Source organism: Ascaphus truei, chromosome 4, assembly GCF_040206685.1.
Source record: "Ascaphus truei isolate aAscTru1 chromosome 4, aAscTru1.hap1, whole genome shotgun sequence".
Lineage (NCBI taxonomy): Eukaryota > Metazoa > Chordata > Amphibia > Anura > Ascaphidae > Ascaphus > Ascaphus truei.
In genome coordinates this window covers 349,383,747-349,407,238 of record NC_134486.1, presented here as the reverse complement: position 1 = coordinate 349,407,238, position 23,492 = coordinate 349,383,747, and the positions used below count along the sequence as shown (strand labels likewise).

Genomic DNA, 23,492 nt, shown 5'->3' with positions numbered 1-23,492 from the left:
CCCATCCCTCCATATATTAAATTGTATACTTTAACAATCTGACCTTAACTCTTTATATATAGAGGACATGAGGCCTTTCTGAACTTTTTTGTTACTACATTGCTTTTCAAATCCGGTCGATTCTTTAAAAATGTTCCCCCTGTCCAATCTGCTTTATAAAGCGTCTAACTTGGAAGTATCGAAATAGATCTTGTGTGGGGATAGTCATTTTATTTAACTGTATTATTGAATACTATTATTTCTCCCTTAACTAAAACATCCCCTTTTATATCTTTTTTTCCCCCCCATTGTTTAAAATTATTATTTCCATTCCAGGAAGGAAATTCGGGTTTCCCATAAGCAGAATTAATCTTGATGGGTTGATATTAGTGGATATTTAGCTTGAGCCGAACTCCATATCTATATGGTATGTTCTATACATGGGGGCCTATAGTTAATGTTTTGTTCCGTTGTAAACCAGAGTCTCGCTTGAAGTGATCTATCCCCGGACAAAGCTCTCTCGATCTCTACCCACCTGTGGTGGTCCCCGTCAGAGTGCTACATTATTACTTGCTTCAAATGAGATGCTAGATAATATTTAATTATGTTTGGAACCACTACTCCCCCTTTCTTTTGGGGACATAAGTATTGCCCTTGGTTTCTTGTTCTGCCAGATGAATTCAAAACACTTGTTTTGTATGTCCCTCAGAGTCTTATAGGGGATCAGGATCGGGAGGGTTTGAAAATGATACAGTAATCGGGGAAGAATATTCATTTTTAGTGAGCATACTCGGCCCAGCCATGATATTTGGAAATTGTCCCATGAGGTAATTTTTTGATCTGTAATTAATTCTGGAAAATTATATTTGTAAAGTGCTCTAGATGAGCTCGTCAGATAGATAGTATACAAAAAAACGCTAGATGGCGCTCTACTAATCCCAAAGAAACAGTGATAGCAAATAATCTATCAATAATAATTAATAAACATTCAATATGTGTAGAAAAACAGTGAATCATATAAAATAAATAAAATGTGAAAATAAAGGCAAAACCACTTATCACTCGACCTGTAGAAAAGACTGTTTCAAAAGTCTTGAAGATGCACTGCTAGTTCGAGATCCAGGGGAGCGTCGCCGAATGCCCAAAAAAGAGGAAATGTGGATAGTGTAATACAGTATAAACCGTGATTAATAAACACAATAAGGCTCCCAATTTTCTACTCACAAGTGAAGTAGAAAAAGGAGCGTGTGTGCCAGTCTTTGACTATAATCGTCCCAGTCTGGATGGTGGGGTATATGCGGTCAGCAATCTCAGACAAAAGAGAAAAAAACCATAGTGCAGATCAAATAACAAATTTATAAGTGAAGAGCTCACAAATGGAGGCTTACATGGGTCCAGAAAGTAAAAGCAGTGAACAGCTTGGCACCTCGGTGTGTCGCGACTTTCACCACCTCGATACACACTGCTGCAGCTCTCGCGTGCGTCTGGTCTCGTGGCGTCACTTCCGGATTGTGTCGTCACGGCTACCCGGAACGGAGGACACCAACAGGGATCCCTCTGCTTCTCTCTCTCCTCCAAGATGGCTAATGAGCCAAATTCAACGCGTTTCGACGTGATTACGTCTTCCTCAGGAGTCATCAGGAGTATTTGTAAAGTGTTCTAGATGAGCTCGTCAGATAGATACCCAGATATTTTAACCGAGATTCCTTCCATCAATAGTTGAAATAATTTTTTATAAGTTGAAATTTATTACTGGGGAGAATCAGGTTCAACACCTATCATTTTTTATCTTGTATCCTGAAAGGGAACCAAATTCTGTCAGCGTCGAATGTAAGTTTGGAAGGGGCGTCAGGGGTTGGGTAATTGTTCATTTAATATCGTCGGCAAACAATGACATTTTGTACTACTTGCCCTCTATCTTTACTCCCTTGATGTCTGGATTCCTCCTTATGTCACAGGCCAGGGGTTCAATTGTCAAGGCAAAAAGAAGTGGCAAAAGGGGACATTCCTGTCTTGTACGGTTTTTAATTTGAAGACTTTGGATGATTCTCCCTCATGTTTGAGAGAGGCAGAGGGGTTATGGTAAAGGGCCATAATTCCCTCCTGGATGGGACCCCTAAAACCGAACCTCTCCAGGGCCGCTCTTAGAAAAGTCCAGTCTAAGGCTTTTTCATCATCTAGACTCAAGAACATTGACTTGTCCCCTTGTTTTTTTTACTTGATCAATAATATTAACAATTTTTCTAGTGTTATCCGAGGCTTGCCGGTTGGTTATAAAACCACCTGGTCTGGGTTTATTAGTCTTGGCAACACTACGCTAATTATTTTTACCAGGACCTTACTGTAAATTTTTAGATAGCAATTTAGTAGAGAAATTGGTCTATAACTCTTGTAACTGACTGGGTCTTTCCCTTCTTTTTGTATTTACCACAATATTTGCCTGTGACATGTTTTCGGGATTTCCTCCCTTTTCATAAAGGAATTCAATATATTAACCAAATACGGGGCCAGGATCTTAAAATATTTCTTATAATATATGTTTGATAGCCCATCCGGGCCTGGGGCCTTTGAGGTTTTGAGATTTGTAACTACCTTTCTGATCTCTTCTACTGTGATTTGTGCAATTAACCCCCCTAGTTCCTCGTCTGACAGCCCTGGGTGATTACAGTTATTCAAGAAATCTATTATTTTGTTTTTATTAGGCTTGTTTTTCCCCTGCTCCTGATTCAGATTATATAGATCAGTGTAGAATTTAGTAAATTCCCCTGCTATTTCCTCTGGACCGGGTGACCTTCCCTTTCCTTGTCTTTATTTCGTAGACCTCTGATTTTGCTTTTAGTCCTTTTAATTTATTTGCTAATAGTTTATCGGCTTTGTTACCTTTTTAATAGAAGAGTTGCCTTGTCCATCTTACAGCCTTCTCTACCTCTTTCATGTGTATGTTACTGAGCTCTTCCCTCAATGTAGTTAGTTTCCTCAATATCTTTTTATTGGGATTTGCCTTGTGGGCTTTCTCTAGCTTGGAGATCCCTTCTGTTAACACCTTTATGGCTTTTGCGTTTTCTTATGGGTCGCTATAGCTACAGTATGCATGTCCCTCTTATAATGGCGTTATGTGTTTCCCACAGCAATGTCGCCGACTCTACACTACCCACATTATTGGTGAAATAGTCTTCAAGGAGTCTGAAATGTTGCTCTCGATCTCTGGTTAATTAAGCAGGAGGTCATTAAGTCTCCAAATAAAGCCCTTCGGAGATGACAGGGAGGTTTTAATTTGTATCTCTATGGGGGCATGGTCCGACCACGTTATGGGGCCTATGTTTGTTTTCAAAATTGACTGGTTCAGTTTTGAGCTAATGAAAAAATTGTCTTGCCTGAAATATGAGTTGTGTGGAGCCAAGTAGAATGTGTAATCCTTCTGATTAATGTTTCTAGAGCTCCATGTGTCTATTAGTGGGAAACCTTCTATCATACCTCTAAATTTTGTATCCCTGGTATCTGTGCTGGGAGTGCTTTGTCCCTGTATATTTTTGGATCTATCTACTGTAGTTTGATATTCATTGTATGTGGAAGTTTCCCCCCATAATCACTGAGTCTCCTACCCAATTTTTCAGTTCCTTCAGAATTGATTCCAAGAAGTCCACCTGGTGGTCCTTTGGTGCATAGATGTTAACAAAAGTAATTACTACCACTGTGAGAGTGCCTTGTACCCCCAGGAACTCCCTCTTTGTCCCTTCTCACTCCTTTCTCTATGAAGGGTACACTGTTCTTAATGAGAATTGCAACCTCCCTTTTCTTAGTGATGCCCAAGGCGTAGTAGCCCCTGGTCTATATATTTTTTAAAGAATTGGGAGGGTCTATTGTGTTAAAGTGTATTTCTTGTAACATTACTATATTTGCATTTTGTCTCTTGAACTCCAATACGGCTAGTTTTCATTTAACGTTTGAGTTCAAACCTTTAACATTAATTGAGATTATTTTAATCTTAGTGTTATCGCCATTTATTACCCTTTTGGTGAGGAGACTCTTTTCTCAGGAGGCTGTAGCTGAGTGTACTTGATGGCGGTGACCGGTGCCATTGGGAACATTGAAAGTGAAAAGAAAAACACAAATATATATTTAGATGAAACAATGAAACATTTGTATTGGTACCTTTAGTACCTGCCCTTAGTAGCCATACCGGATGTTGATTCCGGCATGTCGAGCATTGAGCTCCGTAGGGGGGCATGTGGACCTTAACTCCAGGGTAGGCCATCTTCCCACGCCCCTCCACAGACCCGCAATGATCTAATTAATTTTGTAGATTAAACCCTTATCGGATGCGTTCCAAACTAAGGCTAATATTTTAACAGCCAAGAATACCACCTATTGGCACATAAGCTAGTTATAGTACTTTTCCTAACAGTATGCTTTAACCAACTTTAAATCCTATAATATTATTTCTAACTTTTAACCGAACATATCTAGCTTTGGGGAATTCAAAACACAACTTTTTATGTTAACTAATAACTGGTGCCCATTACTGTGCCCAGGGTGTTGCATCTCTGTACCCCCCCCCCGCCCTCCCCGACCCCCGACCGACCACCAATCAGGCGAGCAAGGATCAGCACAGAGGGGGGAGGTGGTAAGGGCAGGAGGGTGAAACCAGGGCTCACTGGCCCACATCATCGTCAGTGTTTTTGATCATTCCGTCAGCTTGTGTACATCACGGTACCTTAAAAAAAAACAGTTCGAACAGTGTAGAAGAATATAGTTTTTCAATTGTTCATTCGTTAGTGTTGGGGGGCTCCCTTGTTGTCAGTTGATCCCACTCCCGCTGTATGATCCTTCCTTTCTGTTGTTGAGGACGGTCTCTTCTTGGATTAATGCCAAGTCTCTCCATCAGGCCCTCGTTTCCTCCAGTGTCCGAAATGATAGATGTCTGCCCTTATGATTAGGGAAGGTTAACCCCCATCTTTACCAGATTCCTTTGCTTCTGAGGACCGCAGTAAACAGTCTAATTTCCCCCCTTCTTTCAATTGTGATACGTGCAAGGTCACTGAAGATCTGGATGGAGGCCCCTTCAAATGTAATGTCTGTTCCTCCTCTCTGTCTACAGGCATTCAGAATTAGTTTCTCTGTTGCAAAGTAGTGCATTCTTATAATTACATCCCTGTTCCTGTTGGGGATGTTGCTTCATGGGGCTAATGCCCTATGGGCCCTGTTCATCATTAAAGTATCTTCTTTGAGGTCTGAGACTAAGGATTTTAACATCCTGTGGATGTATGGCTGTATGGGATGTATGGCTTCCGGGATATTCCTGATCCTTAGGTTTTGGCGCCTTTTCCTGTTCTCAATTTCTTCTACGTTGTCTTTGAACTGGGAGAATTCTGTTGATATCCTAAAAAACCTCCTCCTCCAGGTTGGATTGTCTTTGGAGAGAGTCCACCATTGTCACTGCCAGTTTTCACCTTCTGGTCCCCAGTGCTACAATTTCTTGTTTAAGATCAGTGACAGCTTTTTGAATTTCTCATTGTACAGTTAAAGTATTTTTGGGGGAATAAAGCTTCTAGGTCTGCTTTTGTTATCCTTGTCTCATCATTTATTATGCCTTGATTCAGTAGATGTCCTGAGTGTCCTCTCTGGGAGCCTCAATCTTCTTGATTTTCACCTGGCATATTATTTTTTGTGAATTATTTGGAGACTTCTTGAGTGGCTGGTTTCCTTACTTTTGTTGTTGGCATCTTTATAGGTCAGTTACCTATATTAACCGCACGCATCTTTGAGAATTATGCTTTGCGTTTGTCATATGCTTGATGGTATGTTTGGGTGTAGGTCGACGGATCGCATATCTCAAGTGGTCATCTCCTCTTTTGTCACATCCCTCTTAGAATCACTGTGGCCCACACTCCAGAACACGCGGCAGACATCACCCTCCACCCGCGCCAGGCGACACCCCCTCGCGTCTAGCTGTGGGTATCCCGGGACGAGAATGAGGCCCCAACAATCACCCCCAAATCACTTTAGTATAATAGAGGTAGCGAGTTCCTTCTGCTCTGGCAGATACAGTAATAGGACGATGCTGAAACAAGATCCTTCAGGCCGTGATAGGACAGATAATAGGTATGTGTTATGTGGGGGATCTGATTTTTGGTGGCTGTTTGTCTTGTTCCTGCCTGTGTTCCCTTCAGATTGTAAGGGGGGTTATCCCTGGTGGGGGTTTCTCTGCACAGTGACAGTCTAGTCTTGACAGCTCTCCCCTGTCTGCCCGCCCCCCTCCCCAGCCATGTTACCAGAGGCCTGTCAGGCAAAGCTCCTCCCGGGATGCAGCCAGCACCTGCCTCTGTTATTTCCTGCAGACTCCGCTTAAGGATTGATGCAGTGGGAGATGTCCAAGCTACCTGTGGTGATCCTGATGCGCACCCCACCTACCCCTGTACCTGTACTGTCTGCTGCAGGACCCGTGGTGCTCCGCTCCACTCTTTGCAGCATATGCACACCACGTGGCCCTGCGGCCATCTTGAAGCAGCCCGTGCCTGCTGCAGATAGATATCACCGGGCCAGGCCAAGGAACGCCGTAGTGGACGAACCGCGGACTCCAGATCTCCTTCAGACCCGACCTGTTGCTCCTCCTGGCCCATCCGGCTCAGGCACTCTCCCGCCCACGCGATCGGGATAAGCCTCACCCTCACTCGCTCCAAGCGTGAACCAGTGGTACAGCGCGGTGCTTCTCCAACCCTTTGCTGCTTCCCGCGGGCACCTACAGTGTCTCGCTTACCTCTGGTGGAGCTGGTCTCTTTGCTCCAGCAATGACCCGACCGTTACTCCGGGTAAGGTGGGCGTTCCCCTGATGTTTATTTTATGTGTGCCGCGCGGGACCGGCGGCCATTATAGGTCCCTCGTGCAGCCAAGTCAGGGAAGGGGCCTCCAACTCCGGCCGAGAACCTGCTTCTTTAATCGGCCCCCTTCAGGTCTGTGGAGGGGCATGAGAGCCTGTGCTTTTCTTTGCTTTTCTTATTTTCAACACCGGTCACTCTGGCCCCCTCTTGCTGGCGATCCGAGACAAACTGCATTGTTCTCTTTAAGGAGCAATCCAATCAGGTGATTGTTTTGCTATCTTTGTTAATTTGTTTTTACCATAAAATTGAAGCAGTGAGGTTTCCGGAGCTGAACCCCATTAACTTCAGCTCCGGGGACCCTCTGCTTCCAGAGATACTTACCTCTGAAGGGGGTGGCAGTTTCTCTTGCAAGTTTAATGCTCCCGTCTCTTGTGGACCCCAATAGGATTCCGTACCGGATGATGTCACGGCTCCCTATTGGCCTGCAGGGCGCGGGAGCTTGGAAAAGCAGCAATTACATGGTCCCTGCTAGCCAAATGGCTACCGGAACCCCCTGTTAAAAATAAAATAAAAAACATTGCAAATAAAATCGCCCACTTGGACCTCTGCTTTCATAGGGAACATAGTTGCTTATGACTAACTGAACAATGCACATTGTCACAATTCTAAAGTCGTAGAGGTCATTTCTTAATTATAAAGTTTAGAAAATTGGCAAAGGCAACCCTATCTAGCTGCCAATATTATTTTATATGTATGGAAATGAAAAGAAAACAGGATCCATTCATAATTAAAAATATAACATAAAAAGAATTAAGCCTTGAATTCCCTACTTCACTGTTTTATTGCAGTTGTTCCTTTATCTTTCTGTTTTTTTGTTGTTGATATACTCATTTTAATGTATTCTACTATAATAATTATACAGCTAAACCCCGTTATAACGCGCCTCGTTATACCGCGATTCGGTTATAACGCGGTTTTCCCGTGGCTCCCGTTTTTTTTTTAAAAAAAAAAAAAAAAAAAAAAAAAATTTAAAAAAAAAATTTTTTTACATTTTTTTTTTTGCACACTGCACACACTCACTGCACACACACTGCTCATTGCTCACACTGCCACACTGCACACACACTGCACACTGCACACACACTGCTCATTGCTCACACTGACACACTGCACACACTCACTGCACACACACTGCTCATTGCTCACTGCCACACTGCACACACACTGCACACTGCACACACTCACTGCACACACACTGCTCATTGCTCACACTGCCACACTGCACACACACTGCACACTGCACACACACTGCTCATTGCTCACACTGACACACTGCACACACACACTGCTCATTGCTCACTGCCACACTGCACACACACTGCACACTGCACACACACTGCTCATTGCTCACACTGACACACTGCACACACACTGACCACACTCACGCACACTCACACACACTTACGCACACTCACGCACACTTACGCACACTTACAGACACTCACACACACTCACACACACACACACACACACACACTTACACACACTTAGACACTCACACACACTCACACACACTTACACACACTTACACACACTTAGACACTCACAGACACACACTCACACACACTCACACACACTTACACACTCACAGACACTCACACACACTCACACACACTTAGACACTCACAGACACTCACAGACACTCACAGACACTCACACACACTCACACACACTTACACACTCACAGACACTCACACACACTCACACACACTTACACACACACTCAGACACTTACCCACACTCACACACCCATATACACACACACACTTTCTCTCCCATATATACATACACACACACTCTCTCACTCTACACAGACGGGCCGCGACCAGCACCACCACCCGCTCCCCCCCCTCCTCCCGCGCAGGCAGCGGGAGCACCGGGGACAGCGGTGGGGAGAAGAAACCCCCCGCTACAACCTCCATGCAGGCAGCATGGTTCTGAGGTAAGCGGCGACCTGAGGGGACATCCCCACTCCCATCTCCTGCCCCGCGGCCTGTCCCGAGGTGACAGGGGGAAGCGGGGACAGGAGAGACATCCCCGCTCCCATCTCCTGCCCCGCGGCCTGTCCCGAGGTGACAGGGGGAAGCGGGGACAGGAGGGACATCCCCGCTCCCATCTCCTGCCCCGCGGCCTGTCCCGAGGTGACAGGGGGAAGCGGGGACAGGAGAGACATCCCCGCTCCCATCTCCTGCCCCGCGGCCTGTCCCGAGGTGACAGGGGGAAGCGGGGACAGGAGAGACATCCCCGCTCCCATCTCCTGCCCCGCGGCCTGTCCCGAGGTGACAGGGGGAAGCGGGGACAGGAGAGACATCCCCGCTCCCATCTCCTGCCCCGCGGCCTGTCCCGCGGTGACAGGGGGAAGCGGGGAGCGGAGGGACATGCCCGCTCCCATCTCCTGTCCCGCGGGATGAATATGCGCTAAAGCGCGGCGGCCATTTTTTTTTCTCGCGACCCCGTTAGTAACGCGGTGGTCTCGGGGTGGACCCCGAGACCCGCGTTATAACGGGGTTTAGCTGTACAACTCCATTATAAAAATATACTACTGTATATTTACTCTCTTACCTTGTTTAAAGATTTTCTTTTAAATATTTATTTTGGAAATCATGTGGTTAATTTCTAGAAGATGTCTCGCTCATTGAGGCAAATCCTAGAATTGTAACTTTGGTTCCTGTGTTTTCTTGATTTATATAGGATCTTTAAGCTATGCTAAGGTGAACAGATGGCTCCAATTATCATTAACAGGTTCATCCAGTGATGATTTTAGATCTCCCATCTCAACAGATTTTCCTTAGGGACAACTAAACTAAGCTATATACGGAATGAAAGCTGCAAAACCGGGACTTATTATTGCATATTGTGTCACCTTATGGTATAGGGAAATACCACCCAGTTCATAATTGACTGCCATTGAGAGTAAGACTTTAAAATGCAGATTGGTGAAAGGTTATAAAAACTAAAATGACTCCAGGGAACAAGTGAACATCAAGGTTTCAGAATGCTGCTTTCATAGCTGGCAAGATGTCCTAGAGAACAGACCATTGAATTACCAAGACAATCAGTTGCACTGTGCAATTGTAACATAAAGTTTTCCAGTGGCACTCAACATTTTACCATAAGACATCATTTTAGTCCAATCGGGTTACTTTTAATTGATTCAATTTTTTTTATGACTTCTTTCCCGAATTATCTTAGGATATAGAAAACGCTTAGGGGCACAACGTAATACATATTGTTTTACCTTGTTTGTATTTGCTGTTTGAAGTTTACATTGAAATACTAATGTAGATGTCTTTTTTTTCTTACTGATCGATTGCTTATAGGGGAAATTATTATAGCGCTAGACGATGTTTGCATCTGGGCAACAAAAATTTTATTATTTTATCAGAGAACATAGAGGGTTATTTTTAATGTTTAAAATTGTTCAAAAGAGAAGTAATTTCGGAAATAAAAAACAAAACATTGATATATTCTCAAAAATAATTGTTATCCTATTTTAATTACCTACCAGTACATAAAGATGTCGGAGATACTTATAAGTAACAAACATTATAACACTCTCTTCATCAAAATGTTTTCAATTATTTTTATATTATTTAATTTTGTAACATTATTTAACACTCGGTGCTGCTGTGCCAATGTCAGGTTCTCAGTTTGAACACAATGGGAAACCTGAGATGATAGAATGTAGCTTAGGTTGATATACAAGATTAATTAATTGAGTTGTCCTTTTAGAAGCTCAAGAGACGATTCAACTCAGTCTACATGAAATAAATGTACTGCTTCAGGTACCCAGAACAGTATAGAGTGGGTTTATATGGAATCTTACATTTGATCAGTCACATTGAATTTAGAAGCAAAGAGAAGACAAAAAATAGAAGCAAATTGTGTAGAACATACCAGCATCTAACAAATATAATTTAATTCTTCGACAGCTCAACATAGAGAGCAGATGGGAGGGAGGCAGTGGACTTTATCTGGACTTCCAAAAGGCAATTGACACTGTACCACACAGGAATATTAACAAATATGGCATTGAGGGAAATATACTGAAATGGATAGAAAACTTTCTTGGCGGAAGAAGACCGAAGGTCAGTATAAACATTGCAACCACAGGTCACAGATCTTATGAGTGGATTTGCTGAGAAAATTGTACATGTACTGTACCAAATTTGCAACAAAATAACATTTTACTGAACTGTATTATACCGCAATAAAAAAAAAAAAATTCGGAGCTAGTATCATGAATAACAAATACAAATAATATTTGTATTCAGTAAGACAGGATCTGTAACAGGAAAGTTTGAAGAGCACTGAAATGAACCAATGCCAGTGGTATATTTAGGGTCTTGAACCTCACATATTGGAATCTTTAATACAACAAAAAATAGGCAGATAACTAAGCATTTCAAAATCATTATGGAATTTTATTTTGTAACACTTGAACATAAGAATTGTCAATACTTGGTCAGACCAAATTGTTCATCAAGTGCAGCACAGTACATCCCCCACACCCTGCCTACTGTATATTTCGTCCCACAGTGTAGAATCTGAATTTGTGTCCACCTTAGTAGTAATTATTTATAGACTCTCCATAAATACGTCTATCCCCTTTTTTAAACTATAGGTATTAATATTATTTGCTCTTCCACCATCCAGTAGCAAAGAGTGTGGTAAAAAAAGTACTTCCTTTTAATGTTTTGTAGTTAGTAGACAATAATTGCTTTGCATGAACCCTAGTCATTGTAATATGTGAGTTTGGGAGTGAAAGTTCCCGTATTTTTTCTATCTCTACCATTTAAGACTTTGCACAACTCATAAAGATGTAGTAATCATTATTGCAACCACCCACGTGTTCTGCAGGTGGCAATTCAAATCAATAGCTGCTTATTCAACTGGTGCGTTGTGTATGTCCCACTGCAACGAACCGATGGAGTAATAATGTCTACTACATCTGTATTTTCCATGTCATATGTTTTGGTACAACTGCTCCACTTTTGATCTCTGTGCATAATTTGTAAGAGGCTGGCTTGCCATGCTTTTTAAATTAGATGAAAATATGTAAACCCTGTAACTGCTCCAATTGACACCCCTGAAAATGCAAAATAATGCACAGAGCACCTAATTATAGCACAGTACCTTGCGACATTGGAGCAAAGAGGCACAGAATATCGTTTTTCAATTGTATCACAGCTGCACTCCAATATTGCCTTGATATACTGTATGTCCCACGTCATCTGTAGACCCTTTGCCAGGTAAATTCCTACGGTAAATTTTCCATGCCTTTTATCATTCTTGCTGTCTTTTTCTTTATATTTCCTGCTCCATTATATGGCTTGTTTGCTGATATATCCACAATTGTAAGGAGTATTTTAGATATAAACACATCATGATTTTATACATGGATTCTCTCTTATTTTCAAAGCATTTTTAAAATTATTATTACAGTACTTACCTTTTTTATAATCTTTTTTAAAAACTTCTAATGTTCAGAAATCTGAAGCTAACACCATCATGTCATCCACTATATTAATATTACTACAATTTGACTTGCCCCTTTCACCGCCCTATCGCTTTTAGTTAATATTTACACTGTGCAATACAGATCAATTCTAATATCTATTTCTTGAATTGTAGTTTAGGCTGCAATTCAGTACAATATATATCAATATGTATTTTACAATCCAAATGTGCATGAATTACTTAGCCTCAATGTCTGGACCCTCATTCAAACCCGAAATAACCACACTACATGGTTTTGGAATTAATATTTGTCACAGCTTTTATTAGCAATAATCACCCAAGAATACAACTATCATAACATAACCCAGGAACACTACCAGCTTTCTCTGGCAAATGACACAAAAAGCCCATGGGAAATGCATGGCTTGAACCCCAAATCACTACCGGCTGCCTCAATCCTGGTGACACTTTAAACACATTACTTTGGGAGGTCACGCCCATACCTGACAAATTAGGCTTCACACAAGGTAAAGCTTTTCCTGAAATAACCCTCACCCTAAGACTAGCTTCTTCACTTCCTTCTAAACCAACCACACTTAACCCTATCTTAACCTGCACCCTCTTCCCCCAGAGAGGACCGTCAGTATGTAGTCATGCCGCTCTTCAGCTTAGACAGCCTGGGGCTTTCTTTATTTTACAATTAGTAATGTTGAATGTGATTTGCTAATTACCTGCTCCAGTCTGGATGCTTGTAACCTGAAACTTTGGAGTATTCCACTTCATTCAGCTCCTCCCTTTTGTAAAAATGTTGTGTGTGGAGTTTGACCACTGCTTTATTTCCTGCTTAAAACACCCAGCAGTTTAAAGGCAAAACACCCAATGAGTACTGTGGCACATACTGTAGTCCATACTGTGTTTGATTGAGTTCAGACTGATATTTAGTACATTTGTTTTCATGTTTATTTCATACGATAAGGGTAACCCAGCTCAAGTGGGATCTCCGGAGTGTTTAAAAACTGGGATCCAGATAGGATGGCAACAAAATATGCCACAGCATTCAGACATGAGAATGACTCAAACATATAATACAAACGTTGAAAGTTTTGTTTTGTTGTGTTCACAGTCACAGATAAATTCCACAAGAATAATGTTGATACATCTGGAGGTGAAATAGTTTCACCACATAATCAAATACTTGGCATGATTTAAATATTTATTAAATAAATGTAAATTCCATCTGAGCAGACGTCAATGCAAAAATGTACTTATTAATCCACGTGGTACAGGATGAGCAGAACCTTCCTGAGTTGGCCCAGTAGCTGATGAGTAGCATTGCACAGTGCATCCTCTCCCTCCCTAAGTCACTTACGCAAGGGCTCTCAATAAAATTGTGGAACAGAACACCCAGAATATACAGTACCATCGAACAACACTTTTCATTACAGTCTGTAAAAAAACACGTGGCTTATATAGTGAATACTTTACTAGAATAAAGTGTATTAGGTAAATGGCCAACATTTTAAAAATGGCAAACTATATCAGAAATGTAAGGACAATTAGGTCAATATTTAGGTTAGCAGTAATATAACAGTAATATTGAGTATTTCAACTTAGTTGTTTAACATCTTCTATAGTAAAGTCAACACATTATATAGCCCTGGTACCAAGGATATAGGTGTGTGTGTGTGTGTGTGTGTGTGTGTGTGTGTGTGTGTGTGTGTGTGTGTGTGTGTGTGTGTGTGTGTGTGTGTGTGTGTGTGTGTGTGTGTGTGTGTGTGTGTAAATAACTTTAACTAAAATCCCAAATTAGGATGCAAATAAATCCAGATACAAGTGTTACATTTAGGATTTAACTGTCACTGCTAAGTGTTCTTAAAACGCTGCTTGTGGAAAGCAAGCTTGAGCTGGTTGAACTGTAAGGTTGTTAACATTGGTAAACATTGTTAATCATGTATACATCTTCAAATTGTCATTCTTTTCACTGTTATAGTTATTTACATTGCTCCAAAAAACAAGTATACTTTCCCATTTTGATTTTCTATTTAAAAATGCTATTTTTTTTATCATACAGGCAACTATTTTTCCAGAGCCTCCAATATTGACTCTATGTAAATAGGCAGAATATATTAAAACATCCCAAAATGCATTCATACATACATTGATCACATGCAGTACCTACATAAGACATACAGGTACATCCTTTTTATAATTTACATGTAACTGAGAAGATGAGACTCTCACATCCACCACCAGTTTAAGTTCTTTCAAAACTAAGGCTGTCTCACATTTTAATCTGGTGTGTAACTGTTACATACGCCTATAATATTTATTAACTTTAACTGTGCATGCAATGTCTTGTATATAATGTATACCCTGTTCATTTATGTAACTGTATTTGTAACCATGTATTATTTATCATATTAAATATGCCCAGGACATACTTGAAAACGAGAGGTAACTCTCAATGTATTATTTCCTGGTAAAACATTTTTATAAATAAATGAAATGTTGGTAAAAAGTAGAAATGGGCACCTTTTTCACAAAATTTGAATTTGTTGTCAAAACAACATTTTGACCTGTAGGTATACTGTGTATACAGGGTAAGTGCCTTTGGGTGAGAACTATGAACATGGAGAAAGTGTATTTGGTAATGTTGGCTTTCTATATAATGTGGTTCCCAAAGTGTTCTGTTCAGACCTATACAGTATATTGTCACATCAGTGCTAGTGCAAAGGACAGAATCCTATTTCAGTGTGAGATTCAATGGGTTCTAATTCAATTTTGTGTCTTGTGAATCGTTGTCAGATCCCCAATATTTTTATATTTAGTAAATTATATACAGACGTGGACTGTCTTCTTGGCCTCATCCTCTGGCGTTGTCCAGACCCTCAGGGAATTCCTTTTACATTATATTAAAAGGGTATTTGCAGATTTCTACTCTCAGAAAGAGTTGTGACTTTAAGCTCCAATCATCCCACTTTCCAAAACAGGCTTTGGGACCAGATAACCTAATTTGTAGACAAACACAGAAAATCAGGCAAATTTGCTGACCCCAATAAAACAGTGCATGTATTTCTAAGCTGTATTTGTAACTCACGTTAACCGTTTGTGTGCCAGTCTCTTAAAATACTGAATATTTTCTGACGTTATCATGACACACACACTATTTATTGCTTTATTTGTGAACTCCTACCGCGTTAACAGGCCTAATAACGACTGCCACATCTGTTGATATGGTACATCCCAACACACATTTCACCTTGCTCTTGAGTGGGAGGCATTATATATGACCACTTCACTCCTGTGACTGCTTTAAGTTGTAACAGTGTGCAGTCCAACAGTGGGACCTAGATGATTTCAGCATCATTAGTAAACAAATTCATTTAACCAAAATGTGTTAAACAAAATAGATCCTCAAAACATACTAGCTTTTGTTTGTAAAATATATTTAATTAATACATAGCAAGTTATATGCAAGGAGCAATGTTATAGATATCTTCTAAAGGACAGATTTATGCAGATTTAAGTTTTCAAAAATATAAACCTGAATATAATATGAAAACCTGTTAGTTCTTTGGCACTAAAATTAAATTGTGTGCGTAGGCGTTTGTAGAACAGATTCAGTTATTACACTTTTCTAATTTTGCCATCTACAAATATGACTATTTACATAAATGTATTTAATGCAAGTTTCTTAATAGGAATGTGCCAGTCTGCACAGTGTATTTTAAAACCAGGTCACATGGAAAAACTCCTACTGAAGATAAGTTTAATGTATAACTTCCTTTGTCCACAACAGGGAAACTGTAAATGGGAACTGATTTAATCGATAAAAGTTAATGGTTAATTACATATACAAATATTTTTAATTGATGAAATATTCAATTTTTTTTACCCAAGAAAGCTATTATTACTTTGTATCTTTCAAGAGTTACATAAGTACTATATATATATATATTGCTGCAGGTAATGAATCTATTATGGTTCTTCCCCCTCATACAGAGGCATAGGGAACAAATGCAGTGTAGTGTAGGACTTGCACTTATTATGGTTTACCTTGACGATTTGTGTGCAAGCTTATGATGTTTTGGCCAAAATTTCTAACTAAAAAAAACATATTTTATTATTATTAGCATTAGCATTATTATTAGTACTGAAGCATCATTTCTTGTAATTACTACCATGTATGTTTTGTCATTTGAATGTGGGTATATATATATATATATATATATATATATATATATATATGGTCCAGACTATCTTTCTGTCCTCCTGTCACATAAGTTCTAGTAGCTACAGGCAGTGACAGGCTATCCTGTGGGGTTTACCCCCTGTATCTTTCTGCACGACAAACTGTGCCGGGTAGTAGCAGGAGGGGTTAACTCCTTGATTACCTTAGTGGTATTAACTGCTACGGTTATGAAGGGGTTAACTCCACCCGCAACCCCCCACAAGGCCTAAACACCCACCAAGGGCCAAATACAACCTTCACCCACTCCCGCTACCCACAATAAACTGGTCACTGGTGGTTAACCCCTTCATTGCCTTAGCAGCTAGCCGCTAAGGTAATGAAGCTGTTTTAATAATTTTTTAATACTAGTGTACATGAGCAGCGGGTCTCCGGAGCAGAACTGCGTTGATTTGAGGTTCGGGGACCCCCTGTTTCCAAAGATACAGGCTTCGTTATGGGGTGCCGGTATCTCCTATGTATTTAAATGTCTTGCGAGATACCGGAGCCCCATAACGGGGCCTGTATCTCGGGAAGCAGGGGGTTCCCGGACCAGAAACCAACACGGTTCTGCTCCGGAGACCCCCTGCTCATGTACATTAGTATTACAATTTTTATTCAAAGTCTGCGATCTCTGGCGAGCTATGTACAAGCAGAGGCGGCTCTCTCTGTACAGCTCTCTGCAGCTGGAACAAATCACCCGGTGAGCCCTTTGGAGAGAGGCGATCATCATGTCGCCAGCTACTCGCCCGTTTTGGGAATTTTGCTATCACAGGTAATCGTGGCTTTCTGAATACTGTGATAGCAACGGTCAAATACTGGCAGCGTAAACAACCCAGCGATTTTTTTTAATGAAGGCTTATAGAATAGGCCCCCACATCTTAAACAATTGAGTTTTCGGATATCCCATAGAAAATATTTTTATGGTCATACTCTGTTAAGGCTGAGCTGTATAACCCATCCCTTCTAGAGTTGTTAACAATGCTTATAACCTTCAGTCAATAATGGCTTCCACCAAACCTTTCAGATTTGAGGTGAAAAGAGAGCATATAGGATGCGAAAATAGCCATTTTGATTTGAGTAGGTTAGAAACATATACTGAATAAACAACAACACAGGAGTGCAGCTCTCGTGGAATGTGAAGAGAAGAAAAAACACAAAATAGTGCAACACAGTATAACAAAGTGTATTGAAGGATCAATTAACCAGCGTCAAATGCTCTCAAACACTCTAAATTCTTTTCAGCATCCAGCAATGGTGGAACAGAGGATGATGGGCTGTCTATAGGTAAGGATCAAGATATAGCTCAGATATGAAAAAGATAGAATGCCAACATAGCACAATTCTATAATACAACTTTATAGACAGATTGAATAAAATCAATGTACTCACACCCTGTACATTGAAATAAAGCTTTCTGAGCTCACAGACTCCACCAGCAGCAAATGCAGAAGTAATCTTCTTACTCAGCCGCCTCCAGTGAAGAATCAAGCAGGTAGGCACTGGAACATCTCTCAGAGGGTGTGGATGCAGGCTAGACAGGTTCTCTCAGGCTCAGAAGCGCAGAGATGGACACCGTACTCATTTCACCAGGTTACCATCTTCCTCAGACGCTCATTAGAAACATATGCTGTATGGGGTTTGTGAAGTAAATTCTGTTTTGTTTCACTACAGTGTTTGTATTTCGGATCATAGCCAGCCCTCAAACCATGTTGAACATCAACTATATTAAACAAAATGTATTGTGTGCTTATTATATGTTTATATAGCCTTTTCTTTCCAAGAAGAGTGGTATTCTGATACTATAATAGGTTATACCAGGGGTGCGCAAACTAATGGGGGGGGGATTCTCTGCGGGGGAGCACGGCGGTTACAGAGGCCCCGCGCTCTGACCAAAGGCATTGCAATAAAATGCCAGGGGAGCGGCAAAGGCCTCAGTAACTTCACTTACCTTGGTTCTGATGGTTTCTGGCAACACGTTGCCATGGCAATGCGGCGTCATTGGGTCACGTGATGCCGCATTGCCATGATAACATGACGTCATGACGTCAGAACGCTGGAGCCACGGTAAGGAAGGGGGAGGGGGGCAGGTGTGAGGAGGAGGGGAGAGCTGACAGGGGGGCTCAGGGGGAAAAACAGATTGTGCACCCCTAGGTTATACATGTTATTGCTATCCAGTGCTGATGGGATAAAAAGCAATTGATATGGTAGTCAAAAAAATACATAAGTTAGGGTAACCCTGCTTCCTATCACTGGTAAGCTGTTACTCTGTGCTGTGTTACCTGCTGTCTCACAGGGCCCGAGCCTCTGCCACTGAGAGCCTGGGGTGCATACAATATATAGGTTCGGTGCAGCGCCTCCACCTGCGACAGATCCCGCCAAAGGGGGAGTTAGTCTTCGCAGGACCTTTATACAAGAATTACTCTTAGACGACCATATTCTAAAACCAATCTCGTTTACTGATAGATCAACCTTACGATACATTACATGCCATGACATTCCGGTATGCTGGTACACAACATTTGACACGCCACTGAGGACGTCAACAACCTTGCGCCTCGGCAGACGCCAACAATAACTTGCGCCTCGGCGGACGCCAAAAACACTTTCCCCCAATCCCGCCACCGGGTGATCCCACGCCGTGTCCAAATACGCTAATCAGTTCTCCCGTTCCCACAGGTCGTATGTATGTGTATGGGTGACTGCGCAGCCACTATGTCTCAGGTGATGGAAAGGTAGAGTTGGTGCACTTGATGAAATACCTGCCGAGCACTCCGGTGCTTGAAACTGCTACGATTCTTCGAAAAGAGTCTCTGAGGGTACCACGCTCTTGCCCTCGCTAGGCTCCGAGGCGCTCCCTCTCGAACTCTGGCTACTCTACGGAGGTCTGAGCCCGATCTCCTTCTCGACAAAATAGTCCCGAACAATACTAATAGTTAGGGGGGTAAAACCCTTACTAAGGGTGTCCCTAGCTCAGCTTGTCTCTACGGTGACTCAGGGCTAACTGGGCCGGGGGCACCTGGCCTGCGCCTGGGAGTACAACCTCCCAGCACAGTATCTCCGTCTCCTAGTCTCTCCACGAAGCTCTCCTCCACGTGCGCGCAACCCCTGCCTATATGTCTGGCAACTCCTCCTCCCATAGGCTAACCACTCTCACCTGACCCTCCCCATAGGGCTGCTGGGTCAAGGGACTGCTCCTCTCCCGCCAAATTGTACTCTCCTCCTTCGCGGGCTTTGCCATTTCTCTTTGCAAGCGCAACCTCCCATTTCTCGGGGTGAACCAGGGGTCACGGCTACGTCAGTATATATAAAGGGAAAGTATTTACTTGGTCACTACAAAGCTATGCTGTAATTAGAAGAATCAAGGCAAAGCACAATTGTAATTTTCAGATGTTCACTGCCATATTTACTGAGCACTGCTACAATATGCAGTAAGACACTTCATGACCATTCCAGTGAGAGGGTTGTAAGGTTCCTTGAATTACTTTGCAAATGTGCCACTCAGTAAGGGCTTCTTTAAAAAAGGTTAATTTTTTACCAAAATCCTACACATTTTAACCATGAATATACAGACACACGCATGTACAGTATATAACACACGACCTGGTCTTTGTTCACCAACTAAAAACTATGGACTTTGGTGAGAATTGTTTGTATGTAGCACTATGTGGCAGATTTTGACAAAAAAATATTTGTCACCCCAGATTTCACCCCTTAAACATGTCAGTGTTGTTAATGTACTTTGATCCAAGGATGGACTGCCCTTTTAATTACTGCCAGAATGATTTACCAATCTTCACTTGAATAATGTCCTTGAGGAAGTATGGAAGTATTTAGTTTGACCATACCTAATTTCTTTAAAAAGGTTTAAACATTCTAAGAAATTACATTTTGCCAGAAAAAAAGGAGAACTCTTATGCTATAAAATATTGTGGGGATATTTTGATGGAGGCACGCTGGTATCAAGAAGCTATGCTCCTTGGGAATGCTCACAAAGTTCAATGTTTTTATGTCACCTTTAATTTTCATGGTGGCTTTGAATTGTTCCTCCTTAAGTGCCTAGAACTCAAAGTACAGTACACAGCTCAAATTTATTGCGGTATTGTACAATTACAATTCTGTAAAGAACCCTGTCTATGATATTTTCAGTATTAAGATCTAACTTAGATAAATATATCATACCAGGAAAGTTCAGTACAATTCAGTGCAATTATGAAGACGAATGGAACACAATTAATGTCAATATTGGAATTACACTAATGAAAGAAATTCTTCAACCATGTACGTTTGTTCATATGCCCTTGGTCTCGCTGACTATACCGTGTCAGCATTATCTGTTGGTATATTGCCGTTAAACTGTCAAAGGCAAATGATTAAAGAACACTCCTTAACTATTTACATTTGAAGAGGAAATCATTATTTGCCTTCTAAGGACATTACAGATTATCAAAAAGAACTGGTTGAAAGAGCATATACAGTATTAGTGTCTCTCTGTCCGGAATGAAAATAATCAATTTTCAATTTCTGACAAAGTAATACTGTATTTGAAAATGGGCCATACGTACTGTAATTACTATATTGAAAAAAAAAAACCCATATGTAATTGACATGCTGCAAAAAGATATACTGTACAGATGCAGCCAATGTTATTGCAGCCACTGGTGCGCCACTGCTGGTGAAGAAGTGCCGTAGCCCCGCCCCCTTCTCACATGCAGCTGATTGAAAACAATGATCGCTTCTTCCACTGGCGCATTGTGTATGTCCTGTTGCAACATGCCATTGGGTGCAATAACATTGGCTACATCGGTATTTATTAACAGAAGGCTAAGGCCTGGATACATCAATCTTCCGGCAGGAAAAAATGTGTTCTTTTATAGTGCACATCAACGTTGCACCACTAAAACAACATCTTTTTTATCGAGTCCGTTAAAAATATCGGATTTGGTAAAAATATTCATACTAGCAAATTTGGGGGCATTATCATGTCATACATCATCTTGCAATTATTTATTGGAACTTGATTAACGGCAGAAATATTACACTTTTTTTTTATTACCCACTCCAGGCTATCGTGCCTACTGTATGTGTACAATGACCAATATACTGTATTGCCTATTATATACATAGGCAAGATATACTAAACCTGAAATGGGTTATAAAATATTACTTTAAATACATTACAGTACATATTAACACCTCAGTAATCCAAATGGTCAACTAGTCATGGGTTTCCATGACTATCTTGTCACAATGGGCTACACAGGGGTTTATATCAATATTTAACTACACTACCTACCCCCATTGGCTGTCTTAGTGCCATGGAATGCTTTACCAACCACAAAGGTAAGCAAGGGGTTAACCCCATACCAAAACCCACTCGGGAGCCTAACCACCCACCCCAGGGAGATGTTTGAGTGTGGGGATGTTAAGGGGCTTTACATAGCGTGGCGATAGGTCTAGCCACACATCTAGTCCCAATGGTATGCCAAATAGGTCTTCTTGAAAACATGAGTTTTTAGGGAGTTTTTAAAAACTGGGGGAGAGTCTGAAGGTACGGTATGTGGTAGGGAATTCCTGACAGAGTTGACAGCAATGGAGAAGTCTTGTAGGCAGTAGTCAGAGGAGGTGATAACGCAGGAGGAAAGGCGGATGTTGTTGGCTGAACATTTAGGGATATAAAGGGGCATTCAAGGATATATTTGGGGATGAGGGCTGAGATGAAAGGGGGGAGAAGTGTCATTGAGAGAATTTGATTCTAGAGGATAAAGGGAAACCAGTGCAGGGATAAAGCCACTGATTGCCACTGTGACTATCTCTCTATTGGGACACTCTGTAAATTGCCAATGTGGCTATCAATGGTGACCTGTAATACAAATTTTCTTACTTACTAACATTAAATTACACTATTTACCCGCCCTGGTTACCTTAGTGGCTAGTACAGTAATTGCTACGGTAATTAAGGGGTTACCCCAACTCCCCACCCCAACTCCCCAGTCCTCATTAGCCAAATGTGGCTAATAAGTCTTTTGACCATTCAAAAGCCAAAAGAAACCACATCATAAAAAATACACATTTGGCTAATAGGGTTATTGCCCATTATAGTGGAGGTGGGGTGAAACCTGACATATGGGGAAGACATTGGAGCAAAGAGTTTGACGCAAAAAGACAAGATGAAAATTATGCTCTTTTGTTTACATTTTTACTCACAAATTACCTTTATATAGTGACATTAGCTATGAATCTGTTTGGCCTTACTAAAGACATACAGTATTAAGCTACAGTATGAAAAGATACATCAAACTGTCTGTCACCATTCGTATGTGCAACATACAATATAACAAAATCCTTGAACTTAAAAAAATGATATTCATCTTATCTTGTAATATATTGTTTAGCCCAAATACAAAGTATAAGACAGTACTATTAAATCACTGATTTGTGTATTGATGCACTGCTGTCAAATGCAATCAACAAATTCTTAAAGTTTCCATATGGCAAATAATGTAGATAGTGTGCATATGAATTTACAGTGAAAAGTGCAGCCCCAAATACTGTACTTAGCCTATTTTTATACCAAATTTCTTTGCTTTTAGTTTTCCATACTTCATACCTTGTTATAAAAATGTTCAATTCGCTTTCCATATTAGAAAAAAACTGTAAATCAATATTTTTGTCAAAGCATTGCAATGACCTTCATTGTACATTTTGCATTTTTTTAGATAAATAGATAGATGTCACTTTTATTTCTGAAAGCACTTCTTCCCATTAAGTGTTATTTGTATTATTTGTTATTTATACGATTATCATATGTATTGCTACTGTGAAGCGCAATGTACAGGCATACCCCCGTTTAAGGACACTCACTTTAAGTACACCCGCGAGTAAGGACATATTTTCAATATTTTCATATTGTCAATAGCCCCATACCCCTGTGTCGTACACTCGCT

At 41.0% G+C, this 23,492-nt stretch overlaps 1 protein-coding gene across 8 annotated transcripts in view; it reads left to right on the top strand.

Moving 5' to 3' along the window:
* Nucleotides 1-23,492, top strand: part of DLGAP2 (DLG associated protein 2) — a 1,048,830-nt gene that overhangs the window by 581,507 nt on the left and 443,831 nt on the right. For 3 of the 8 annotated variants that reach the window (XM_075598230.1, XM_075598231.1, XM_075598232.1), the window contains one exon: nucleotides 10,790-10,945. The exons of the other annotated variants lie outside the window; for them this stretch is intronic. In XM_075598230.1, coding sequence (XP_075454345.1) covers nucleotides 10,909-10,945 — 37 coding nt within the window. In that variant the 5' untranslated portion in view covers nucleotides 10,790-10,908. The remainder of the gene's footprint in view (nucleotides 1-10,789; nucleotides 10,946-23,492) is intronic. 8 annotated transcript variants of the gene reach the window in all.